The following is a 21,801-nucleotide window of genomic DNA, read 5'->3' as shown; positions in this document are numbered from 1 at the left end:
CCCTGGTAATGAGCCCTAATGGAAGACAAAGACAAGATAGAACTAAATTTACTTAAATATCACAGATTGCAAAATGAACGGATGAAAATTTCAGCCATGTCTTAGAGGAACAGCAGCTTAAGGGCAGGAGAAGCCCGGTTGTAGGAGATCCTCTCTTCCTCATCGTCTAACCAAAGGCAGCTGGATTCAAGATGGGATAACTGGACAAAACGACTGAGAAGTGAGGTATTGGACAGTTTATTCCTAAACCATCCATCAGAACTGCTTAAAGCTACTTTGCATGGGAGGGGTGTTTATCGAATGACATGGACTCTCAGAGTATGGAGGTGAAGACAGGGGGCAGACTTGTCCCACCAGAAAAAATAGCACCACCAGAGAATATGCAGGCATTACATGTAGTTTTCTGGCCTCCAACAGAAATTTAATTTTCGTTTTTTCAGTCAGATGATATAAAATGCCTAAAATCCTCAGACAAGTTTCTTGAGCATTTAACTTCTGATTTAAGTTAATCCCGATTTGGCTATGTGTGCTGCTGAAACTTTACAGACCAGCGAAATATATTTTGTACCTATGGTAGGCTTAATCACTGCCTGAATTACCTATGTTCACAATTCTTTGAGAACTTAACAATTTTGAGAAAACACCGCTTTGATGTCATCAGAACAAGGTAGCTTTAAGCAGTTTGTTCATCTTTTCACATAAAACCTTTTAATTAGTTAAAAAATAAAGCCACATCATTGCAAAAAAAGGACATATTCATTGCTGGATGACCTATTGACCTGTACAAAAATGCTTTCACTGTAGCTAACAGCTTAAGAATTCAAAATGACACTTCAAAAAGAGAAGAACAAATAAATCATACTAAATTTCTAAAACGACACGTGGTGTTGTAGCCTCAATTTTCTCATTTAACTCTGGACTAAAAAAAGAATTTGTTGTGTTACGTGCAGAAAAATAACTTTTCTCTATGTGTTTGTGTTGCCTTCGTGTCAGTGTGTGTTTGGGGGTCAGTTTCCATCAGTCCCTGTCTATGCTTGTTTGTGAGTCTGATAGTAAGTGTGTACGCGTGTGTTGACTTTGATATTTTCTTAGCCAGTTTCGTTCATTTCTTTAGCTTTCGAGTCTCTTCTTAAATGCAGCAGTTTCGACACTCTGTGCAAGCAGTCCTCCACACAGGGCTATCCTGCTGCCCAGAGGGAACAAAAAAAGATGTTTGGAAAATGTCTCTCCTTTTTGGTGTTTTTTTTTTTTTTTTTTTTTGTGGTTGTTGTTCTTTTTTTTTTGGTCTTTCGTCTTCTTTTTTTTAGAAAAAAAACCTCAGTTCTTGTCTTCAACATCTGTGTTTGTCCGTGTAGGATTGAGAGCCTTTCAGCACTTAGCTTCAGGTAGCCCATGTCCTTGTCCCAGAGAGAAACACTCGCCTGCACCCGGTGGACCTCCGCAGGATTCACACTGGAAAATACAGAAGTCATATCACATAAGTACAAACACACACACACACACACACACACACACACACAGACACACACACACACACACACACACACCACAGACACACAGAGAGAGAGAGAGAGAGAGAGAGAGAGAGAGAGAGAAAACACACTTGCATTCCCCTCTATAGTTCTGACACATTCACATTTCTCACCTGCTAACTAAGGAAACAGCTCTAGTATTACAGCACAGAGGGTTTCCCCCTACACAGTGTATCAGCGACCGACTCACCTCCTCCTCATTTGCTGTGCTGGTAGGAGTAGGTGGTGTGTTCTGTCGGGGTCTCTATGGCGACCTGCTGTTGTGGAACGTTGTTTTCCTGCGGGAGAAAGAAGCACGTGTCACCCCAGGAATAAGCATCTGCTCCCCAACACTCTCCCCACTGTTTCTTTCCGTCGTTTCTCACCTCTACTGAGACGCTGGAGGGAGGCACTTGAGTGTACTGGGGGATGTAGGTCCCTTGCATAGCTGTGTTGGCAGACATATACTGGAAGAGGGAGAGAGAGAGAGAGGGAGGGAGAGAGAGAGAGGGAGAGAGAGAGAGAGGGAGGGAAGGAGGGAGGGAGAGAGAGAGAGAGAGAGAGAAGGAGAGAGAGGGAGAGAGAGGGAGGGAGAGAGGGAGGGAGGGAAGGAGGGAGGGAGGGAGGGAGAGATCCAAGAGGGAACAGGTTACAAAACTGGACCGACTGCACATGGGATTTCATTAGCGTTCTCGCCACGAAAACCTCCGCTCAGACTGGAGACATAACATATGCCTGGTGTGTCTGATGAGAAACAGACGGCGCGTTGCTGCCAGCTCTGCTGTGAGCTGGAGGTATCTGCTGCTTCTACTCGGCCTCTCCTGGCTGGGGCGTCAGGCTTATATGGAACTGATAGGAAGCAACAAAGGCCACTAAAAGGAGCATTATGACACTCAGCTCCGTGTCCTCTTTCGTGTCAAGCAGATAAGTCTGATCCCTCTCCTGGAGAAGACTACTACACCACTCAGTTGGGTGTACAGCCCAATTCTTATCTCAGCTCACCAAGCCAAAAAAGGGTAGCGTGGTAAATTTACAGGCAGAGGGTTAGATGAATTTATAGCTAAATATTACAAGAAAATAGAACTGTTGGTATCCCTACATCTGCATTATCTTGAGGGACTCCTGTGTTAGAAAAACTTCACAACTACTACATGAACAATGAGACCGTGGGCCCGCCAGAGCTGAGGTCTCTGCTGTGCCCCGTCCTGCGCAGGGCTGACTTACCGTGCCAGCGTTGCCCATAGATAGGTGGCTGAGCTGCTGCGCGAGGGGGCCCATCATGGAGGTAGGCTGGATGGACATGGGGTGCTCCATGGTAGGTGTCAGGTGTCCCTATACACACACACACACACACACACACACGCACAGATAGATAATGATCAGACAAATACTTACAGACATGTTCTTTCTGTGTCCCTGTCACTCGCACTCAGATAGATAGTAACTTCTCTTTTGCTATCTCTCTCTTTTGCTATCTCTCTCTCTCTCTCTCTCTCTCTCTCTCTCTATATATATATATATATATCTCACACACACACAGACACACATACAGACAAACCCACTCATGCTCCCTCTCCCTCTCTCTCTGTCTCGTTCCCTTGCTCGTTCTGTGTCTCACTAGACACAAACAGACCCCTAGCGCCTCTCTAGCAGATGGCTGAGTGCTTACATTGGGCTGCATGAGGTATGACTGAGGATGGATCCAGGATGGACTGTGTACCTGAAGCAGAGAGGGAAACGGTTACACACACACGACAAACAGTCTGAAGCTTTTCCCGTTTCAAGCACAGGCAGTGTGTGCTGAACAGAAAATGTTTTGAGTGTCAACAAAATACATTGAAAATCTGAAAATAATGATCTTCACGTACTAAAATACTGTATGGTCATTCACCTCAAAATGGGAAGATTAAAATGGGAACATTAAATAATTACAGAGCAATACTTGGTCCAGGGTCTCTGGTAAATTACATTGTTTGACAGCCAGGTTACAGTTATACTAAACAGAACATACAGTGCCTCTGTGCCTGTGAGAGAAAAAGGTCTTTGGAGGCTTGAGCTCCAGTAAAAGCTGCAGTCACCTGATAGGTGGATAGAGGAGAATGCATGTATGGTGAGATGGAGGTCTGCGCGATCATTCGGTTGGGCGCCATGCTGTAGGGAGATGTGTAGAACCTACAACCCAATATAAGGTAGATGTCATTACATCACTCACCCCTCCAAATAAACCACAAGGTCAGGATGCCATTTCATTTGGAAGAGTTAACACAACTTTCACTTGCGAGGTGAAACATACCCATTCTGTAAGGCTGGGGTGGGGTCATAGGTCAACGTCATTCCTCCCTGTGACAGGAAGAAAACATAATGTTTACTTTACACAGTCCTCTCCCCTCTGACACTTAGCTCATTTAGATCTGTGACATTTTCATCATCTGACCTCTTACAAAGGTCACGACTTGCTCATGTGAATAACACCGTACACACCTGCAATCAGATGGCAATCAGGAGCTAAACAATTCACACAAGGCGAAAGTCGCGCAGTGCTGGTAACGAAATTCTGGAGCAAACTTCAGTTCTATTGTATTCTTAAGGTCAATTCTGTCAGTTGAAACTTTGTGCGTGTGTGTGTGTGTCTGTGTTTGTGTGTCTGTGTCTGTGTGTGTGTGTGTGTGTGTGTGTGTGTCTGTGTGTGTGTGTCTGTGTCTGTGTGTGTGTGTGTGTGTGAGTGTGTGTGTGTGTGTTTGTGTTTGTGCACTTGGTGTGAGAAACCCAAACTCACCGTCTCCCCTTCCCTCGTCCAGGGGCGTCCATTCTGCTGGTACCTCCCCTGACTCTGTCGCTTCTTCTGTCCTCCGTCCGCAAACTTACACAGCAGGGGCTCCGTGGGCACTGGGGATGGTGGGGGAAGGAGCATAGGGCCGATGTGAATGTCAGTAAGAGGGGAGGGGGGCTCTCTCATAAAGGCATTCAAAAAAGAAAAAAACATGATGTACCTGGTACGCCAGGAGGAGTCTTTATATATTTGCCATTAAAATGTTGAATGATGGTCTCACATTTCTCTGTTGACTCCATCCTATTAAGCAGACCATAAAATGCACAGTAAAATGAGGCACAGTAATGGCATACTGATTATTTGTGTCGTAAAAAGTTTTGTCTCACCAAGGCCTGATCATTTTACGTTGTGGCTGTGATAATAGATGTATGCATTAATAGGACAAGAGTATGAAAATAAAATATACTCTCAAAAGTGAATAAGAAGGAGGTTTCAATAAAGAGCAGTCACCATTAAAGGGGATCAATTATCTGCAGTTACTAAGCTCTGTATAGCATACTAATTTCAACTAGATGTGCAAGATCAGAATTTGTAATAACATCAGGTATTTTGCTACAAAGACACCATTGACTCCAGAAATTACATGAATATTATGTGTAATCATCTCAAGATATCTGATATCTGTGTGTGCTTAGATCAGGATTCAGGAGCACATTCCGCTCCTGCTTGAAGGTAGTGTGAGGGAGATGTGCAGCGATGACCATGCTGTTCTGTGATCTATGCAGTGCAGGTGTTATGTGCTGTGGCTGCCACCAGGGGGCCGAGGGGGGGCTCTGCGAATTACCTGGCAAAGCCAACGCCACGGCTGGTGCCACTGGCATCTCGGAGGATGCGGGTGGAGATGACCTGGCTGAAGGGCTTCAGCATGCTCTCCAGCTCCTGCTCATCCATAGACATTGGCAGGTTGGAGATGTACAGGTTGGTGGGATCCTGCTCCTGTTGCTGAAGATGGAAAGACCCTTTAGAAGGCTGTCATGAGTGGAAGCCTGTTTTTGAAACTACAGCTGCACTCTATTGGAAGATTTAAATTGTGAGGCATTTGAGACTATTTCTGAGTTGGAAATACTATTAGGAAAGAGAGGACTCCTAGTGTGTCAGGGCACTCTGGCAATCCAACAGGACTTTTGTTCCCTCCGTGGGCTATAGGGTGTACTTGCCTGAGGATGTATGCTAGACATTTAAAAAAATCAAACGTTTGCTTCCATAAACTTGAGTGCGAGATGTTTTTCCCCAGATCTACAGTTTGACAAAGAGTCAAGCAGAATTCCAGCGAACAGGGCGCAGGGTGTTGAGCTGAAAACGCTGCTTGAGTTATTCGAGTCTGGAGATACGAAAGCCATAAAAGAAGAACATTCCGGAAAGTCTGGAAAGAGATTACAGTCAGCCCCTCTCCATATGGAGCTGTACAAACTATAGAATGTCGGGGCCAGTGCGCAGCGGTGGGGGTGTCCTCAGACAAAAATATGAGCTATTGAAAGGGCTGCAGTCAAAACAGTGGTGTAGAGATGGCATCGGGAACAGTGCGGTTTGAACGAGGTTGATAGAAAGTCAGACAGGACAAGAGAGAAGGGAGGGAGGAAGAGAGAGAGGGAGGGAGGGAGGGAGGGAGGGAGCGGGGGAGAGAACAAGGAAGAGGGGGGAGGAGACTGAAATAAGAGTTGAGTTTTAGGAAAGGAGGAAGGGAGGGGGGGGGGATCAGCTGAGCCAAAGAAAAAGGGAGAGAGGGGGCGAGAGACTGACTGCGGATGGAGAGGGTGTGGGGGTGGGGGCGGGGGGCGGGAAGGAGGAATGCACTGGAGATGTAGGCAGAGATAGGCTGGCTGTACTCAGCCTGAACCCTCTCTCCGGGGAGCCCCGTCCTCTTTCTCCCAAAAAATGGTGGTGGGAGCCGGGGGGGGTGGAGGGGAAGGACTATTACACAAGCCCCTTGACTCGGAGAGAAGACAGGGCCTTTGTGTGAGGCTGTGTGTGTATGAGGATCGAGGAGGCTGAATGGAGCAAGGCTCCTACGCCAAAGGACATGATAGCAGCACACCACTCCCAGCTTCCATAAAGCCCTGCTACTAATCGCTTCCTTGCTTTTCTTCTTAAGAAGTTTCACTTTGCGCCGTCATTCGAAACTTTGCCTACTGACATTTGAACTAAAAGTTCTCAGTCAGACTTGTGCGTTCCTGTTGTTGTAAAGTCAAGTTGTTGAATTGCTTTCAAACTATGTCTTGAGTTATAGATTATTTTTTATAGTGTTTGAACTGGGCTGGTAATAAGTGCTTCTTTTCAGTTCACAGCGCATACAGTATAGCGTGTATACACACCAACTGCACACATACATACATTCATGCACACGTACACATGCACTCCTGTGCCCACACACACACATACAGGAGACCACAAGACATATTTGCACCCTTTTCCATGACCTCAATTTCACACGCCGAGACGAGACCAGCGCTACCTTACAGTGGAATCCTTCTGGAAGATTACATGATTTACATAGGAATTAAAACGGAGGTGGCTCATCCTCTTCTCGTCCCTGCAATTATTAGACACACTGATTCAATTCGGCTGCTTATCGTCTGAGTGAGCACTTGAGCCATTTCTGTGTGTCACTCGCATAAACAAATTAGCAAGCGGTGGCAGAGATAGCCGAGAGTTAGCGAACCCCGCGATTCGTCCCGCTGCTGCTTTGCATATTCATGACTTCGGTGTGCAGATGAGATTAAAAAGCTGTAAATGTATTACAAACTCATCTCCATCTCATGAATTATTCACGAGCCCTACTGTGGTGACCTGCCCCGTGAAGTTGATGATTTTCACACATCTCATCACTCCCCTCACAACGACTTGCTCCCACTTGAGATGGAGGGAAGGGGGGGGGAGGAGTGGAGAGGAGAGGAGAGAAAAAAAGAAAAAGGAACTTCTCTGGAAAACTGACTCATTTCGAGCGGGTTAGGAGTGGCGACACTGCTGGTAAATGCCGCCGTGAGCCCGGCTCCTAAAATAATAGGGCGACATGACGTGTTCACAAGTCCAGGACGAGCCGACCGGCCACGGCAACAGCAACAGGAGCAAGCAGCAAGTCTGCCCCTGCCCCACCACCCCCTGCTCCTCGGGCCCGGCAGCTTTCAGCGACTATAAACTCCTGTTTAGTTAGCGTGAGTGATGGGGCAGGGGCGGTGTGGTTGCCCAGTGCGGTTTGACTGCTTGCCTAACGGGCCACTGGCTCTGTGGTGGGCCCAGGCGGCTGGGTTGCTTCAGTGCTGCTCAGACAGTGACTCAGCCAGGGCAGAGACGGGAGCAGAGAGGGGGGGGGGGGGGGGGGGGGGGGTGGGTATGGGGGCGGCGAGGACGAGGAGGAGGGAGGTGTGGAGGGAGAGGAGGACAGACTGGCTCTTTGTGCTGCGAGACGGCTGCTGCCAGGGCAGACCCAGGGCCTGGTGGTGGAGGGGGCCCACTGCAGAAAGCAGAGGGCCACTTGTCCCTCACCCCCGCATGCTGCCCCTATGTCTGCTGAGGGCAGGCTTCTGGAGCGGGTGGCACTCACACGCCACGGATGAGTTTAATGGGGCTGACAGGCGTCTCTTTCACAGGCAACACAAAAGAATCCCGTTGACAAATAACAACAACACAACAACAAACTTAATGACTGCCGGGCTGGTGGTCCATAGAGTATGAATTTGTGGGGGAGCGTGTTCATGTTTGTGTGTGTGGGTGAGAGAGAGTAGAGAGAGAGAGAGAGAGAGAGAGAGAACTCGTCCCTTTGAAGTTGTGTCACTGGATGACTACAACAGAACGGCATCTGTCTTTTCCAGTGTTACGCAATACCATAAAACGACCAGGTGTGCACACCAGATATATATATATGTGTGTGTGTGTGTGTGTGTGTGTGTATGTGTGTGTGTGTGTGTGTGTGTGTGTGTGTGTGTGTGTGTGTGTGTGTGTGTGTGCATGTGTGTGTGCGTGTGTGTTTGTGTGTGCGGATGACCTCCTCTTACCTTGGCCATCTGAGCCTGGACCCCACTAGCTTTCAGTGCAGTCACCGCTTTCTGTGCCGATGCTGGACTGTCAAAATCCACAAAGCCATAACCTGCACACAGTCAGACACACACACACACACAGATGGCACTGTGAATAACCTGCACACAGTCAGACACACACACACACACACACAGATGGCACTGTGAATAACCTGCACACAGACCCACGGCTTAGCTAGGGCTTGATGCACGGCCACAACTCACTCCCCCTTACACTGTAACATAAGGCAGGAGCTTTTTTTTTGTTGAGGAACCCAGAGAACAAAGTGGTGCGTGCGGACCTCAGAGACAACACCCATGAGACTGGGGCTGTTCAGGGGAGCACATTAAGGCAACAAGAAGCCATGCTGTTTCCGACAGACGTGGAGTTACGCAAGGGGCCAGCGGTTACATCACATACAAACCTGCTGGAGATAAACACATGTCTGTCCCCGGGTGTGTGTCCCCGGGTGTGGGAGGGAGCGGATGAGGAGGCAGGATGAAGAGGCTACCTGCACAAAGAGCTCCAAACCACATGAAGGACTCTCACCTTTACACTTGTTGGTGGTCTTGTCCATAATGGCCTTTGTTGACACAATCTTGCCATACCTTCAAAAAAAAAAAAAACAGAAAAGATTTAATTTCTCCAATTTGTATACAATTTTTACAATTCTTTCTGATACATTAATAAAAGCATATATACTGTCTACAAATGTATTATATATGGCTAATATGGCAACTGTTCTATGTAGTATAAGTTCAAGTTAATGTAACAGTTACACAGCGTATAGTAAAAGGCTTGTTTCCTGAAAGAGAGTACATATCACTATGCAAGATTAACAGCTCCCTCTAACTGCTAATTCCCTTTGAGTGATTTTTGTGAAGTAATCCCTTTGAATCAAAGTGAGGTAATAGCAAGGGTACTGTTTCATGACTAACTACATGACACGCTATCTAGAACACATCATTGATGACTAGATATAACTGGTAGAGCTATCTGGGCCACTCTCTACCACCATCGCCATCACCCCACCCCAAACACACACACACACACATACACACACACACACACATACGCATGTGCGCACGCACGCACACACACACACACACATACACTGAACACTCTGATGATAACACATGACAAGAAAAAAAATCCTAGTGAAAAACCCCTAGTGAAAACCCCTAGTGAAAACCCCTAGTGATAGAACCACAACCTCCTGCACTGTTAGTATCTGTTAGGGGTCACTAAGGGGTCACTGAGATAAGGACACGCTAGGGGTAAAGTGTATTTTTAATAACAGATGTTCCTCTGTGTTTTCCAGCCGCACTCACACAACTGAATGGGGCGCAGTGCAATGATGAGAGACGCATTAACATGCCAGGGTGAATATTTTTAGGCATGCTATGAATCATCCACACTATATGGATCTGTGCTTGAGATCTATAGTGCCTGTAAGTAGACGATGGGTTGACTCAAAAAACGATCCGCATACGAATGTAATTCTAGAATGTTGATTGGTTAAGATTAGTTACCAGGCAGGAACGGAAAAAAACATTCAATTCGGCTAACAAAACAGTTGAGTATTAAAACGTATAACTTAACTTAACGTATAAAAATAAAACGATCGTTTAAAAGTCAGGCAAACGACGTTGCAGCTCAGCGAAAAAATAGAGGTCCTGCTATTAGCCAGTTCCTGCCTGGTAACTAATCTTAACCAATCAACATTCTAGAATTACATCCGTATGCGGATCGTTTTTGAGTCAACCCATCGTCTACTTACAGTGCCTACTCGCCCTCTCTCATGCACACACACTCTCTGCATGCATTTACAATGTATCATTCTCCTCTCCTGCCCTGTGCAGTGTTGGCTGGGAGCCACACTGCTAACAGCCAGATTTTTTTTCTTTTTTCTAACCGGGTTTCATCTGGGTCCTACTGCCCCCATCTCTCTACAGCCCACACATCAACACTGGCCGCTACCATAAACACAACATGAGCTGGCGTGAATGCTATGCTAACACGCTGCAGAGCAGAGGCAGCCTCTCACAGGTAATTCGGGGGCCCTAGTTATTTCCACTGAATCTTTTGCGTGTGTGTGTGTGTGTGTGTGTGTGTGTGTGTGTGAGTGTATGTGTGCGTGAGTGTGTGTATGTGTGTGAGTGTATGTGTGCGTGAGTGTGTGTGTGTGTGTGCGTGTGTGTGTGTGTGCGTGTGTGTTCTCACGTGCAACACCCACTGATTGTAATAATAGGTGAGAGGTGTCTATGACAGAGCCAGACAACAGAGAGTATCGCACCTGACAAACAAATGCAAACAACTGCCAAGCAGCTCCTCCACTGCGATGCCAAAGTCCCAGGAACGCCCTCTGCATAGCCATTACTCAGTGCTGCTCTCTAATCAAGCATTCCCCTCAGTGCAACAGCCACAGAGCAACACATTCAAAACACGCCGCTCTCCGGGCCTTAATTAAATTCTGAATTATAACAAGAAATTAATAGAACTTAATGACCTGACAAGAACCGCTATATTGAATTGGATGTTATTCATCAGACACAAATGAGAAAATGTGCAATTAGGTGTGTGGGGAAGGCGAACGGCATAGTTGAAATTGGAATAGATGCAGATGATTAATCCTTCTGTTTGGAAGTCTATACAAGAGTTCTGGGACTAAACTCACTTTTTAGTAGTAAAAACCAACATGCTGCCATTACTAATGAGCCCTCATTGTTACACACTTGTCTGTAAGAATTAGTACACTAATCTGTGCAATGAAAGCATGATAAGGAGCTAGTTTAAAATCTGAACAGTGTTGAATGATGGTCATGTTTAAGGACAAACATCCACTATGTGTACATTTAACACTGAAAGACGTCATTTCATTACATACGAAACCTATACTGTGTAAATAAATGAATTCATCTCTTCATGAGGCCCAGCAATATAGAGAACAAGAGCCTTGTAGCACTAGCACTGTGGTAAATACAGGCTTGGTCCAGTGCGTTTTGCTCAGAGATATGTTAGCTGGTGGTGATGTGCAGCCTTTCTTTACGCTGCACTAGGGGGCCAGGATAGAGGCAGCCATGTGTGAACAAAGTGTCATGGTCAACCAACCACCCAGGGAGAGGCCGGGGGGCCAGAACGTGGAAATACCCTGACCTTTGTGCCTGTGTGGAGTAACTGGCAGCCACAGTGGTGGGCGGCAGCGAGAGAAGGGGAGGGGAGGGAGGAGGGGAGGGGAGGGGAGGGGAGAGAGGAGGGGAGGGGAGAGAGGGAGGAGGGAGGGAGGGGAGGGGAGCGAAGGGAAGGGGAGGGAGGGAAGGAGGGGGCGGGTTAGGAGTACCACAGCCATCTGACAAGCGTTTTTTCAGTGTTGGGTTTTACTCATGATTCATACTACTAGACTGTAAAAATATCTGGTGTCTCCTAAAATAAACATCTCAACTTTCTCACATCTGGCCATCCTGGTTTTAGCACGTGTGTGTTTTTAGAAACACCACACACAATCACCCCCATTTGCCGTGATTGGTGCTCTGTTGTGCAATAAAACTAGTTGTAATTGCCTGGGTAAGTAACCCCACAACGTCTCGATGTATGAGACACCTGATGTAATGGCTTGCCTACGTCTCCATTTCCCGCCCACTCTCCATCCCGTTGCCTTTGTTTGTCTTTCCCTTTCCCCCTTGGGTTTGTAGTTTCCTGTAGGGCTGGGCTGACTCATGTGAGCCATGTCTTCCAGACAGCTGTGAAAGAGAAGGCCCCTTTCTTTTTCTCCACCTCTTTTTGCCCTTTGCCTTTCTTGCACCTCTCTCTTTTAGATTGAAACTACTTGGAGCCCGGTCTATGTTCTACTTGGAGCTGAGCCTATGTTCCACTTGGAGCTGAGTCTATGTTCCATTGTTAGGTTCAAAGATTAGAGAGTACTGGGAAGCAGTGCAAGACGGTCATTGCAGGGCAATTGTCTAAAACTAGTGAGCTAATTAGCTAACAGCCAAGACATCTTGGAAACCTTGGAAATCCCAACAACACAGTTAGCACTGATAAAACTTAGCCAACGATGATAAATAATGTATTTTGGTGACACATTTGGCAACAGATTTAGCAATTAGCAATAGCTAAAAATAGATTTTTCACAGACTTCTTTGACCTGGAGCACAAAACCTCACACAGTGAATGGTCTGGCAAATACCGGGAACACTATGTTTGTTTATCTCTGCTTCACATGGCCATATACCACCAAAATGAATGATGATGTTGAAAAAACTAGCTACTTACTAACTGAAACTGACCACGGAACTACACAGCCAGGGCAGCTCGTGGGAATGGCAGATGTGTTTATCTGTCATTCACTTGACCACATACCATCAAAATGAATTCAAGATTATACCAAAACTAGTTGCCCATAAAAACATACCTTAAAACGTGGCAAATGTTTTTGCTTTAATTTAAAAAATGTTAACCCTTAGGAAAATATTCCTCCGGAGGAATATTTTGGTCTTGTTGTCAATATGCCTTTAACTTGTTGTCAATATGCCTTTAACTTGTTGTCAATATGCCTTTATTAGGCAATATGCCAAATAACCTGATTGAGCAGCAAAAACAATGTAATCTGTTTTTGTGTGAAAATTCTGACAGTTGCTGAGTGTGTAAAGCATTCTTGTCTTTCTTCATAAACTCATTTTAATAATCTCACTCAAGAGTAAAAGAAGCTACAGTCATACTATTGGTGAAATGTCTGCAAACACAAACAAATGGAGCCAATGATTAAATCCGACAGAATTCTAAGGCCTGCCTGAATGACCTCGTTGGTTGCGCGCGTAGTTCATGGGCAGCACATGTGAGCTCAGACTCATCCTGATAGGTCAAGGATTAGTTTCACGTTTTCAACCCCCACTGAAATAGTGATTTCCTATAGTAATTCTGCCTCCATATAAAGTCACAACTGTATCCCAAGCTTTAGTAGTGAGAAGGTAACCCCTCTGTTTTAACTTCTCATTGGGAGTGATTGAACAGGGCTATTCAAATTCACTGCCAAATCTGCCATTGGTTTACAAAAATGACCACTGCTCAACTTCACACAGTACTTCACCTATCTGCATGCAGTGACAGCTAAGTGAACCATCTTGAACAGCTTTGTTCAGGTATGCATATCGTTTTTTTTCCTTTTCTCAGCCTGTCCCAAAATAATACACAGCCTCACAGAACTTTGACGTTATACACTGGACTGGGCCAGAGTGATTGTCATGCCTCGACATTACTGGAAAGTCTGGCCTGTGAAAAGCCAACCTGAGAGATCTTTGTCAGTCTCTCTCTCCTGTAGTCTCTTACTTAAAGCTAACAATGAATGACACACACTGTGCATAAATGCAGTGCTTATACCATCTGCTGGAGGTCTAGAACATGTTGTGACCACACAAGACAGCATTCAACAACAACAGCCCACGCTTTTTGTACAGGATGCGTTTGCAGGATTGCTTCAGGCAGTCTGTTCAGACAGCAGCACAAGTCTTTTTTACCATCATGCATTGGTAAGGTCACCTGAGGTTCCTCCCACTCTATAATATCCTTCAGTGCTGGCTTGATTTGAGCCGTTTATCCCTCCTAGCGAGAAGTGATGCGGCTAAGCTAATGAGACTCACGGTTGACAGAGTTTGACGAGATCCTGGTCTGTGGTCCCAGGGTGAAGGCCGCGGATGTAGAGGTTGGTTTTGCTCAGCTGGTCAGCGAAGCTGCTGCACCCATTACTGCTGCTACTGCTGGTGGTGGTGGCGGTGGTGCTGGGACTGGGTGGCGCCATCTGTTGATTGGAGGACACATACGTCGGCTGCAAAAAAACAAAAACAAAAACAAAGAGGTGAAACACTTAAAGGTGCAATCCTTGGGAATGTCAGACCATTGCAGCACTATTTGCTTGTGCTATACATATATTTCAGTTTGTTCCAATTTAGCCGACAAATTTTGCGTGTTGTGCTGAAGAACAACATGAAACACGATGCACTGTAAACAAAAGGAACGTATCCGTCCTCATCAACATCGGACTTGCTCATCGTCATCAGCGTTTCTTTTCCGAGAAAATCTGGCTAAAGTGTTCCTTTAAGATTCCAAGGTCCACATGCTCACTTCCACCCACTGTCACAGAGGATGCACATGTCAGATAAATTACATCATCCCAGAGAATAATCGACCACTGAAAAGATGGGTTGTACAACTACTGACCTCTTCCTGGAGCATTGGAGGTTACATGCTAAGTTACTAGATATGTATTTGTTTGTTCTTGCCTTGCATTGCTTGAGAAAAGGCCAGCAAGGGTAAATGTGTCTGGGTAATATTGAGTAATTATACATAAAAGTAATTATGTAGTCTTACAGCACCAGGTATAAAATGAAATGTGGTTTGATGATGCAAAACAGCCTTTATTGTTAAATGTTTTTAGAATTTGTTTTTAATCTTAAGGCTGAGGGAAGTCTAGCCTATGTCTAACCGACCCACACAGATTTGAATGAAAGTCATTACAATCCAGATAGGACAAGCAGCATTCATTCTGAGAGAGCAGCCAAAATGAACGCACCCCCCACTGCCAAGAAATGAAAAATCACTCTGACTTTTAATGAAAACCCTTTTAATTGTCCACATCTGTGGCACTGACGAGTCTCCAGCAGCTCTCTCTCTCTCTCTCTCTCTCTCTGTCGGTCTCTCACTCTCTTTCTCTCTCTCTCTATCCCTCTCTCTCTGTCAGTCTCTCACTCTCACTCTCTGTCGGTCTCTCACTCTGTCTCTCTCTCTCTCTTTCTCTCTCTCTCTCTCTCTCTCTCTCCGAAGGGTCAGCTTGGTTTTCTAATTAACTCCTCATCAGTCAGAGAAGCAGGGAGGGATGAAGTTTTTCATAAGAGAAGCCCATGAAATCAAACCACAGTCGGTGCCAGTCAGTGGGCCAATTTGATGGGTGCTGCAAGGTCACTGCCGGGCCCTGTGTGACACATTTGTCAAGTTTTGTTATGAAAGGGACTTGTCTGTAATGAGCAATTGTACTTGACTAGGAGACATTACTGACACTTTCGTGATTTCACCTTTTTGTGACTTTCCTATTTATTTTGTATGGCTCTAACTACAGAAGATAACTGCATAGCTCTATTCCCTACAGATTTGAATGGCAGAAAGGAGAAGGGGGCAAAGTGGAGAGAGACGGGATGTAATGGAGAGGGGGGGGGGGGGGGTGGACACGAAAACAGGGCAACTGTTAAGCAGATTGAGAGAGTGGAGGAGAGCTGGACAGGGAGAGGAGACTGCTATCACTAGTCACTGCTAGTCACTGCTATCACTTCTGTAGCAAAGCAGCAATCATTTGTCTTCATGCTGCTTTCACTGCAACATCCCATCAATCAATCTGGTTTCGACATCCTCATTCATGACTATCTCTAGTCGCCAAGCTTTCCAGGAGCAAATCTGAATCGATGTTTGTCACCGTCTACGTCGTCGTAACATCATCATAATACATTCGAGACTCGACATAACCAAGTAATCCCTCTTTTCATCTCTCCCTTTCTAGACTGCTGGACGCGTTCAAGAAGTTTTGTTCTGTTTGTTTTTGCTGAGTCACTGTGTGGCCTCTGTTTTCCCTACTCCCACGGCGAGCCAAGCACCTGCAGCGGTGCTCCTGGAGACGAGCATCTCCTCCGGAGCCCAAGGACTGTCTAATTGGGGCCTGAGCTTGTTAGCAGAAGGCGCTAATCCTTCTCATGTGCTCACCAGTCAGATGGCACCGTCTCATTAAAGCTGCTGTGCTTGGCTTGCTTCGGGAAAATCAAGGCCTGCAGATCCCATCCACCACGCTGACTGCATCCGCCCCAGTGCCCAGTGCTCAACGCTCTGGGTGCCGTTGCACTGTGATTTACGGGGGGGGGGGCATGCTGGGTCCAAGAAATAACAAATCATGAGTTACGCCAAGTATGTTGTGAAGAGGAATCTCTCGGCACAGTTTAGCTGCAGCTCTAAAACACTGTGATTGATTCTCTGACCTCAGACCCCGGACCAGCACAGCGTTCTTCCTCTCGCTGTTGAACATGATCACATTCCTCTCTTTATTTTTCACAGATGCAGCGTCGGGGGGGCAACACGCTGCTCTGCTTTTTGAGATATCATTTGAAGTGTTGTGTCATAAAATGATGGTCAACACAAAGGCATCCTATTTTTCTGCCTGCCCTGGTTCTCTCGGGTTCCTAATGCAGCAGTGGCGGCGGCGGCGGTGGCCACTTGCGCATCTTCAGCCCCTCTGCCCGTGAGAGCACAGAGCTCGCATGTGGACGCATTCCTCACGGCCCTGGACAACACTAACAAAGATTCATGTCAGCGTCCCCGCAGGAGTGAGTGCCGGTATTTCTGGATGCGGACTGTGCGCTTTGCATTCCTGCAAGCTCGTCTGGTTCCTATTTGGGCGCCATTACACGCCGAGCCCGGTCACGCTCTCTATGACCGACCGACCGACCGCAGCACAAAGCTGGGTCAACAAATCAATAGCACACAAAAAAAAAACATAGAGCATCTTCGGGCACGTCATCGGCTATCGCTGACTTCCTGATCAGACTGTTGAGGCTCAGTTCCTGCTGAGTTGTGTTAAATAAATAAATAAATAAATACATAAATATATCCCCATGGAGGGTTCATCCGGTTGGGATTCTCGGATAGACCCGTTTGCTTCTATAGAACTGGGAATGTATGACAGATGCCTCCAGATGCAGTCGTAGTTTACGCTGCTGGTATCCAGCTTAGACAAATTTAGTCTGACACCATGGAGGGGGGAGGTCAATCCTGTGGTCACATTGTATACATCAGAAACAGAGACGAGAGGTGTAACACCCAGATGAGACAGTGTGTGTATATATGTGTGGGTAGATAGATATATAGATAGATAGATAGATAGATAGATAGACAGATAGATAGGTCAATAGATAGGTAGGTAGGTAGGTAGGTAGATAGATAGATAGATAGATAGATAGATAGATAGATAGATAGATAGATAGATAGATAGATCAGTTCAATCAAACTAATGACAGGGATTTAATCCTTATCTACAGGCCCACAGATTACAAGTCCCTGTATATCAGTGAAATTGATCTTTACAACCATCAATCGTGTGTTTAAACAATAACTATCAACAGAGTTTTCATCAACTGGAATGTTCTCACACAGCATTCTATTTCAAGTAAACCTAAGTGGACATAGAGTAAGTAATAAATGACAAAGAAAATGTTTTTACCCAAACATCAATCAACAATCTTGATCACGGGAATGTACACCCTGGACTAGTGCCGGATAAAAACAGAGAGTTTAAATATGGGGGAGGGGAGGGGAGGGTTCTTAATCGAAAGCAGAGGAAAGGGAGAAAAAGGTTTTAATCCTCCTCTGCCCTCCACCCTCTTTTTTGAAAGAGAAAATAAAGCATCAGGATTTAGTCTAGTCACAGTTTATAAGATTTCCTTTGTGTGCCTTCAAGTTTTCCCAGTGTCATAAGGTAAGTTTCCTTGATTAAAAAAGGTTTGCAGAAACTCACACCCCCCTGCTTTTTTCCCTAATGAGCACATTGTTTGAGTCCCGAATTCCAGGAATTTCAGGTCATTAATCTGGGAAATCTGAATCCTTGCCAACTGTGAGAGAGGGAGTGAAGTAATTCAAGGAGTCAGTGTGGGGTGTTTGTAATGTGCCTGTGTAGAATGCTGACATGCTCAAGGCAGACTTCAGTTCTGGAATTCTGATGCCAAATTGCACTGAATGCCTGTGGAATTTGGCAGAGCAATTACCAGATCAAACTTGGTCTCACAGACATCATCAGCACTGGAAACAAGGTTTACTTCTTTTTTAACTCCCATGGAACTCAGGCATACGATATATGCCTTCAGTGTTTAATACAATTTTCCTAGAATGCGAGGCCATAGAACCCAATTGCCTGAGGGTTGCATTTTGTTGACATGCCATTGCCAGTGCCTGCTTTAACCCTTCGCGCTCAAACTCATTTTTATTCTGCATCTTGCCTCTAATCCAACAAAATGGGCACTACTTTGTCCAGTAGGGTCATACATGTACATTAATTGCTGCAAAGAAAATAGATATGATTTACAGCGGATGGAAGTTTGGGTGTACACTTGCATTTATCTGCCATGGGAAGTTCATGTTCTCTCTTTTCCTCCTTTCTCTCTTTCTTTGTTGTTTTATTTAAATTTTAATTTCATGTTAAATTCATTATAAGAGTGCTATGTTGATGTATAAATGATGTAAAAGTATAGAGAGAGTATGGGTGCACTGTCTTTAAAAGAGGTGACCATTTCCATATAAACCAATAAATATCGCATCACTTACAATTGCAGACATTCATTGACGATTTAGTTGCGTTGTGCTTCAGCCCTCATATATGTTATGACTGCTGCCCTGAAGTGACACTGAATCTTGATGGTCAATTTCTCCTGCCTCCGGGGTCATTTGCGGCCTTTGAATGGCCAGAAACAACAAGCTCGGAGGTGGGAATATGCTACTGCAAATAGCCCACAGACAGAAAGATTTACACCCTCTGGTTGACTTAGCCCACAGCCTCTTCCTGTAAACTCTGTCTGGATATTAAAGCTAGGCTATTACGAGTGCTTTTTGTAGTGTTTGATGAAACCGTGTTTACAGCTATCAATCAACTAGAAGCTCTGGGGGAAGAAAAAAAAACCCAGCCTCTGTGTTTGCCTCATGCTTCGTAATAAGAAAATGGAAAGTCTTCCCGGCCCGAATGTAACTAACCAATCAGAGTGCTTCCATAACAGGACTCACTGGCATCACTGTCAATCATTCTGACGTGCCAGTGCCCCTCCTAAGTGTGTGCTGGGAGCTTAAAGCTTCAGATGGAGCCTGAATGAAAATGGACACCACAAGTTCTCACTGTTTTAACTACTATGCTAATTTCTGGCAGACTCTGGCAGTGATGCTTTACATCGGTCTTTCCTGTTGATCGCATAGGTGAAATTCAGCTACATGCATGAGAAGCTGAGGCTAATTTGAAGAGAAGATAGTGGGACCATTTACAATACATCTTATGTACTTAAATGAAGTGAGATCTTTTGGCTCTGAAGGAAATCTTTTGGATCTGAAGGGAATCTGGACACAGCTGCGATAACTGTAACGCACCATAAACATTGCACATGTTCTAGGACAAAGATGTAAGAAAAATGTATTTTCACCCAAAGGATTTCCCATTGTCATGCGCTGAGCACAGGTGAAGCCAGCAATACATATCTAGGATCAGCCTCTGATGATATTTTCATGGATTTTTCATCAGGGTTGTCACATCACTCTGAATCGTCATAGGGCATCATGCAACCCCAAACTAAATATAGGAAAGAGTTTTTAAAAACACTCATCTTATTCTATGTCTGTAAAAACGAATAGTAGGTTTTACAATTGACAGAATTTTTTTTTTTTAGGATTTTATTCATTAATCCTTCATCACCATTGCATCCACCTTATTCAGGACCATCGTGTTTCAGGAGGTGTATGCCAATTTCAGTGATATATTGCCAGTTGATAAATTGTTTACATGGTTTGAACCAATAACATGATCCTTGGGTTTAGAACTTTTTGTTGTAGCAAAGTAGTATATATGTAAACAACCAAGGAATGGAACATTTTCTTTAAAATGTCAACAACAAACAAACTGCTTCCAAATCTGATTCCCTACTTTTATTGAATTAGGTCGATTTCCGAATAGATGGCCTACATATGCATAGTGAAATAGCAGAGGGTCAATAGTTATTTAACCTTTCAAATGGATAGGAAACATTGATCTACGACATTTCCAATGTATGAAAGCGCCCTCACGTTTGAGCATATATATCATGTTTAGACCATCGTGGTTCTTGTAATCTGATTTTATTAAACCTTTCCGTTGAATTATGTTGGCAAGCCACGGTTTCCCGTCATCGTAGTAAGATTTTTAAGGGGTGGGGCAAATGGCTAGGCGTAAAAAACTTCGTTAAAGTTCTTATGTTGACGTTTTTTTTCCGAAAAGGTGAGAACATTTTCGGAGAACAGTAATGAAATTGCTTACTTGACGTATCTGATAAGAAAGAAGAAACCTTTTTCATATCTCAAATTTAAATCAGCCAACTAGCGCTTGCAATAATCCACACACAATTAGCGTCGCAAGTTTAATCCTTTTACATTGACTTTCTCTGTAGCAACGGAGAGGGAAAATCACAAGCTTTAAACCACCATCTGAAACACGCGAAATACACACAATAATGTTCATAACATTTTCGCGCACTCTTCATAGAGTTACCAGCAACGCAAAGCCATAGAGATACAGTTGATTTTTCTACGCTCTCCACTTTCAAGGACACTGCAGCTTATAGTCATACAATCATACAGCTTCAACATGTACGGGAATAAACCTAAATAGCGGTACAAAACGGACAAACAGAATACGTAGCGGTATCGCTTTACCTTTTTACTGGTTCTGCTGGTATAGTCGTTATATGGGTTGATTCCTGTCCTTGGCGGCACAGAGAGCAGCATTTTTACAGCACTATGTCCGGAGCGGCTAGTACAGCCAAGACAGTCAGCTGACGTCAGCTAGGGAAATTCAGCTTGGAATCTGGGGAAGTGGTTTGAGTTGCGCTCTCGTCGCTGTTGTCGTTGCGCGCGTTGGCCGTGTACGGTGTGTTTTTATTCACGACATTTGGAAAACATAGCCTACCTCAACATGCATTTCATTTTGTCAGTGTTTTACATCGTCCTATGTTGACCTTATGTGATAGAAACACATGTTAAGCGATAAGATAATTTATCATTTGAGACTTTCGTGAATCTGTTACCGCAGGCTCTGCATGTAGAGACTGTAAAAGTGAATCAGCATTTTGCCTTATTTGATTTTTTTTTATTATTGTCGAGCTTCTGCTTTGACGTACTCAAACCTATTCCCAAGTGAGGTGAAGTGTTTGACAGTTGACATATCCCCCTGTCTCTTGAGTCAGTGGGGCCAGGAGTGACTACACAAATTAAGCTTTTACTTCTGTTAATCACACACAGACGCAACTATGTTTGTGATTTAAGCATTCTTGTTGCTTGGCAACTTGGACCCATGGTCCCACTCTTCACAGCTTGTAATTCCTTGGTGGTAAGTCCCCAAGTGACAGAAATGGTACATCACAATCCTCTCACAATTAAGCTTTGTTCTGTAGGGAAAGTTCAGTGTCAATGGATTTATATAATTCATGATAAATAAAAATAAATAAGAAAACAGACAGTAAACAACAGCTATAAGCATCCCGAAAGCACCATATGCATGTTACAGTTTAATCAACCCGTCATTCACATTGAAACACGCAAGAATAAAATCATTTATGAGAGACAATATGCCCAGATTTTTGTATTTTTTTTTTTACATTTTGATAATTTCTGCAAATGTGTGTAATTAAATGT

The 21,801-nt window shown here is 44.7% G+C and overlaps 1 protein-coding gene across 2 annotated transcripts; it reads right to left on the bottom strand.

The window, feature by feature from the left end:
* Positions 1-221: 221 nt before the first annotated feature.
* Positions 222-20,980, bottom strand: LOC105912697 (RNA-binding motif, single-stranded-interacting protein 2-like). Of its 2 annotated transcripts, XM_012841682.3 has the most exons (14): positions 20,824-20,975; positions 13,992-14,176; positions 8,905-8,963; positions 8,334-8,425; positions 5,126-5,283; positions 4,502-4,581; positions 4,288-4,397; positions 3,805-3,851; positions 3,590-3,683; positions 3,181-3,231; positions 2,736-2,843; positions 1,898-1,978; positions 1,723-1,810; positions 222-1,452 (listed from the first exon to the last, which is right to left on the bottom strand). In XM_012841682.3, exons 1-13 carry the CDS (start codon positions 20,893-20,895, stop codon positions 1,730-1,732), a joined length of 1,218 nt encoding a protein of 405 aa, XP_012697136.2. In that variant the 5' UTR covers positions 20,896-20,975; the 3' UTR covers positions 222-1,452; positions 1,723-1,729. The 2 variants fall into 2 exon arrangements, with proteins under 2 accessions (XP_012697136.2, XP_031421670.1); XM_031565810.2 differs by having other exon boundaries at positions 1,723-1,978; positions 20,824-20,980.
* Positions 20,981-21,801: the final 821 nt, after the last annotated feature.

The sequence above is a fragment of the Clupea harengus genome, chromosome 4, assembly GCF_900700415.2.
Source record: "Clupea harengus chromosome 4, Ch_v2.0.2, whole genome shotgun sequence".
Lineage (NCBI taxonomy): Eukaryota > Metazoa > Chordata > Actinopteri > Clupeiformes > Clupeidae > Clupea > Clupea harengus.
The sequence above is the reverse complement of the archived record's forward strand: the minus strand, read 5'-3'. Positions and strand labels throughout refer to the sequence as shown.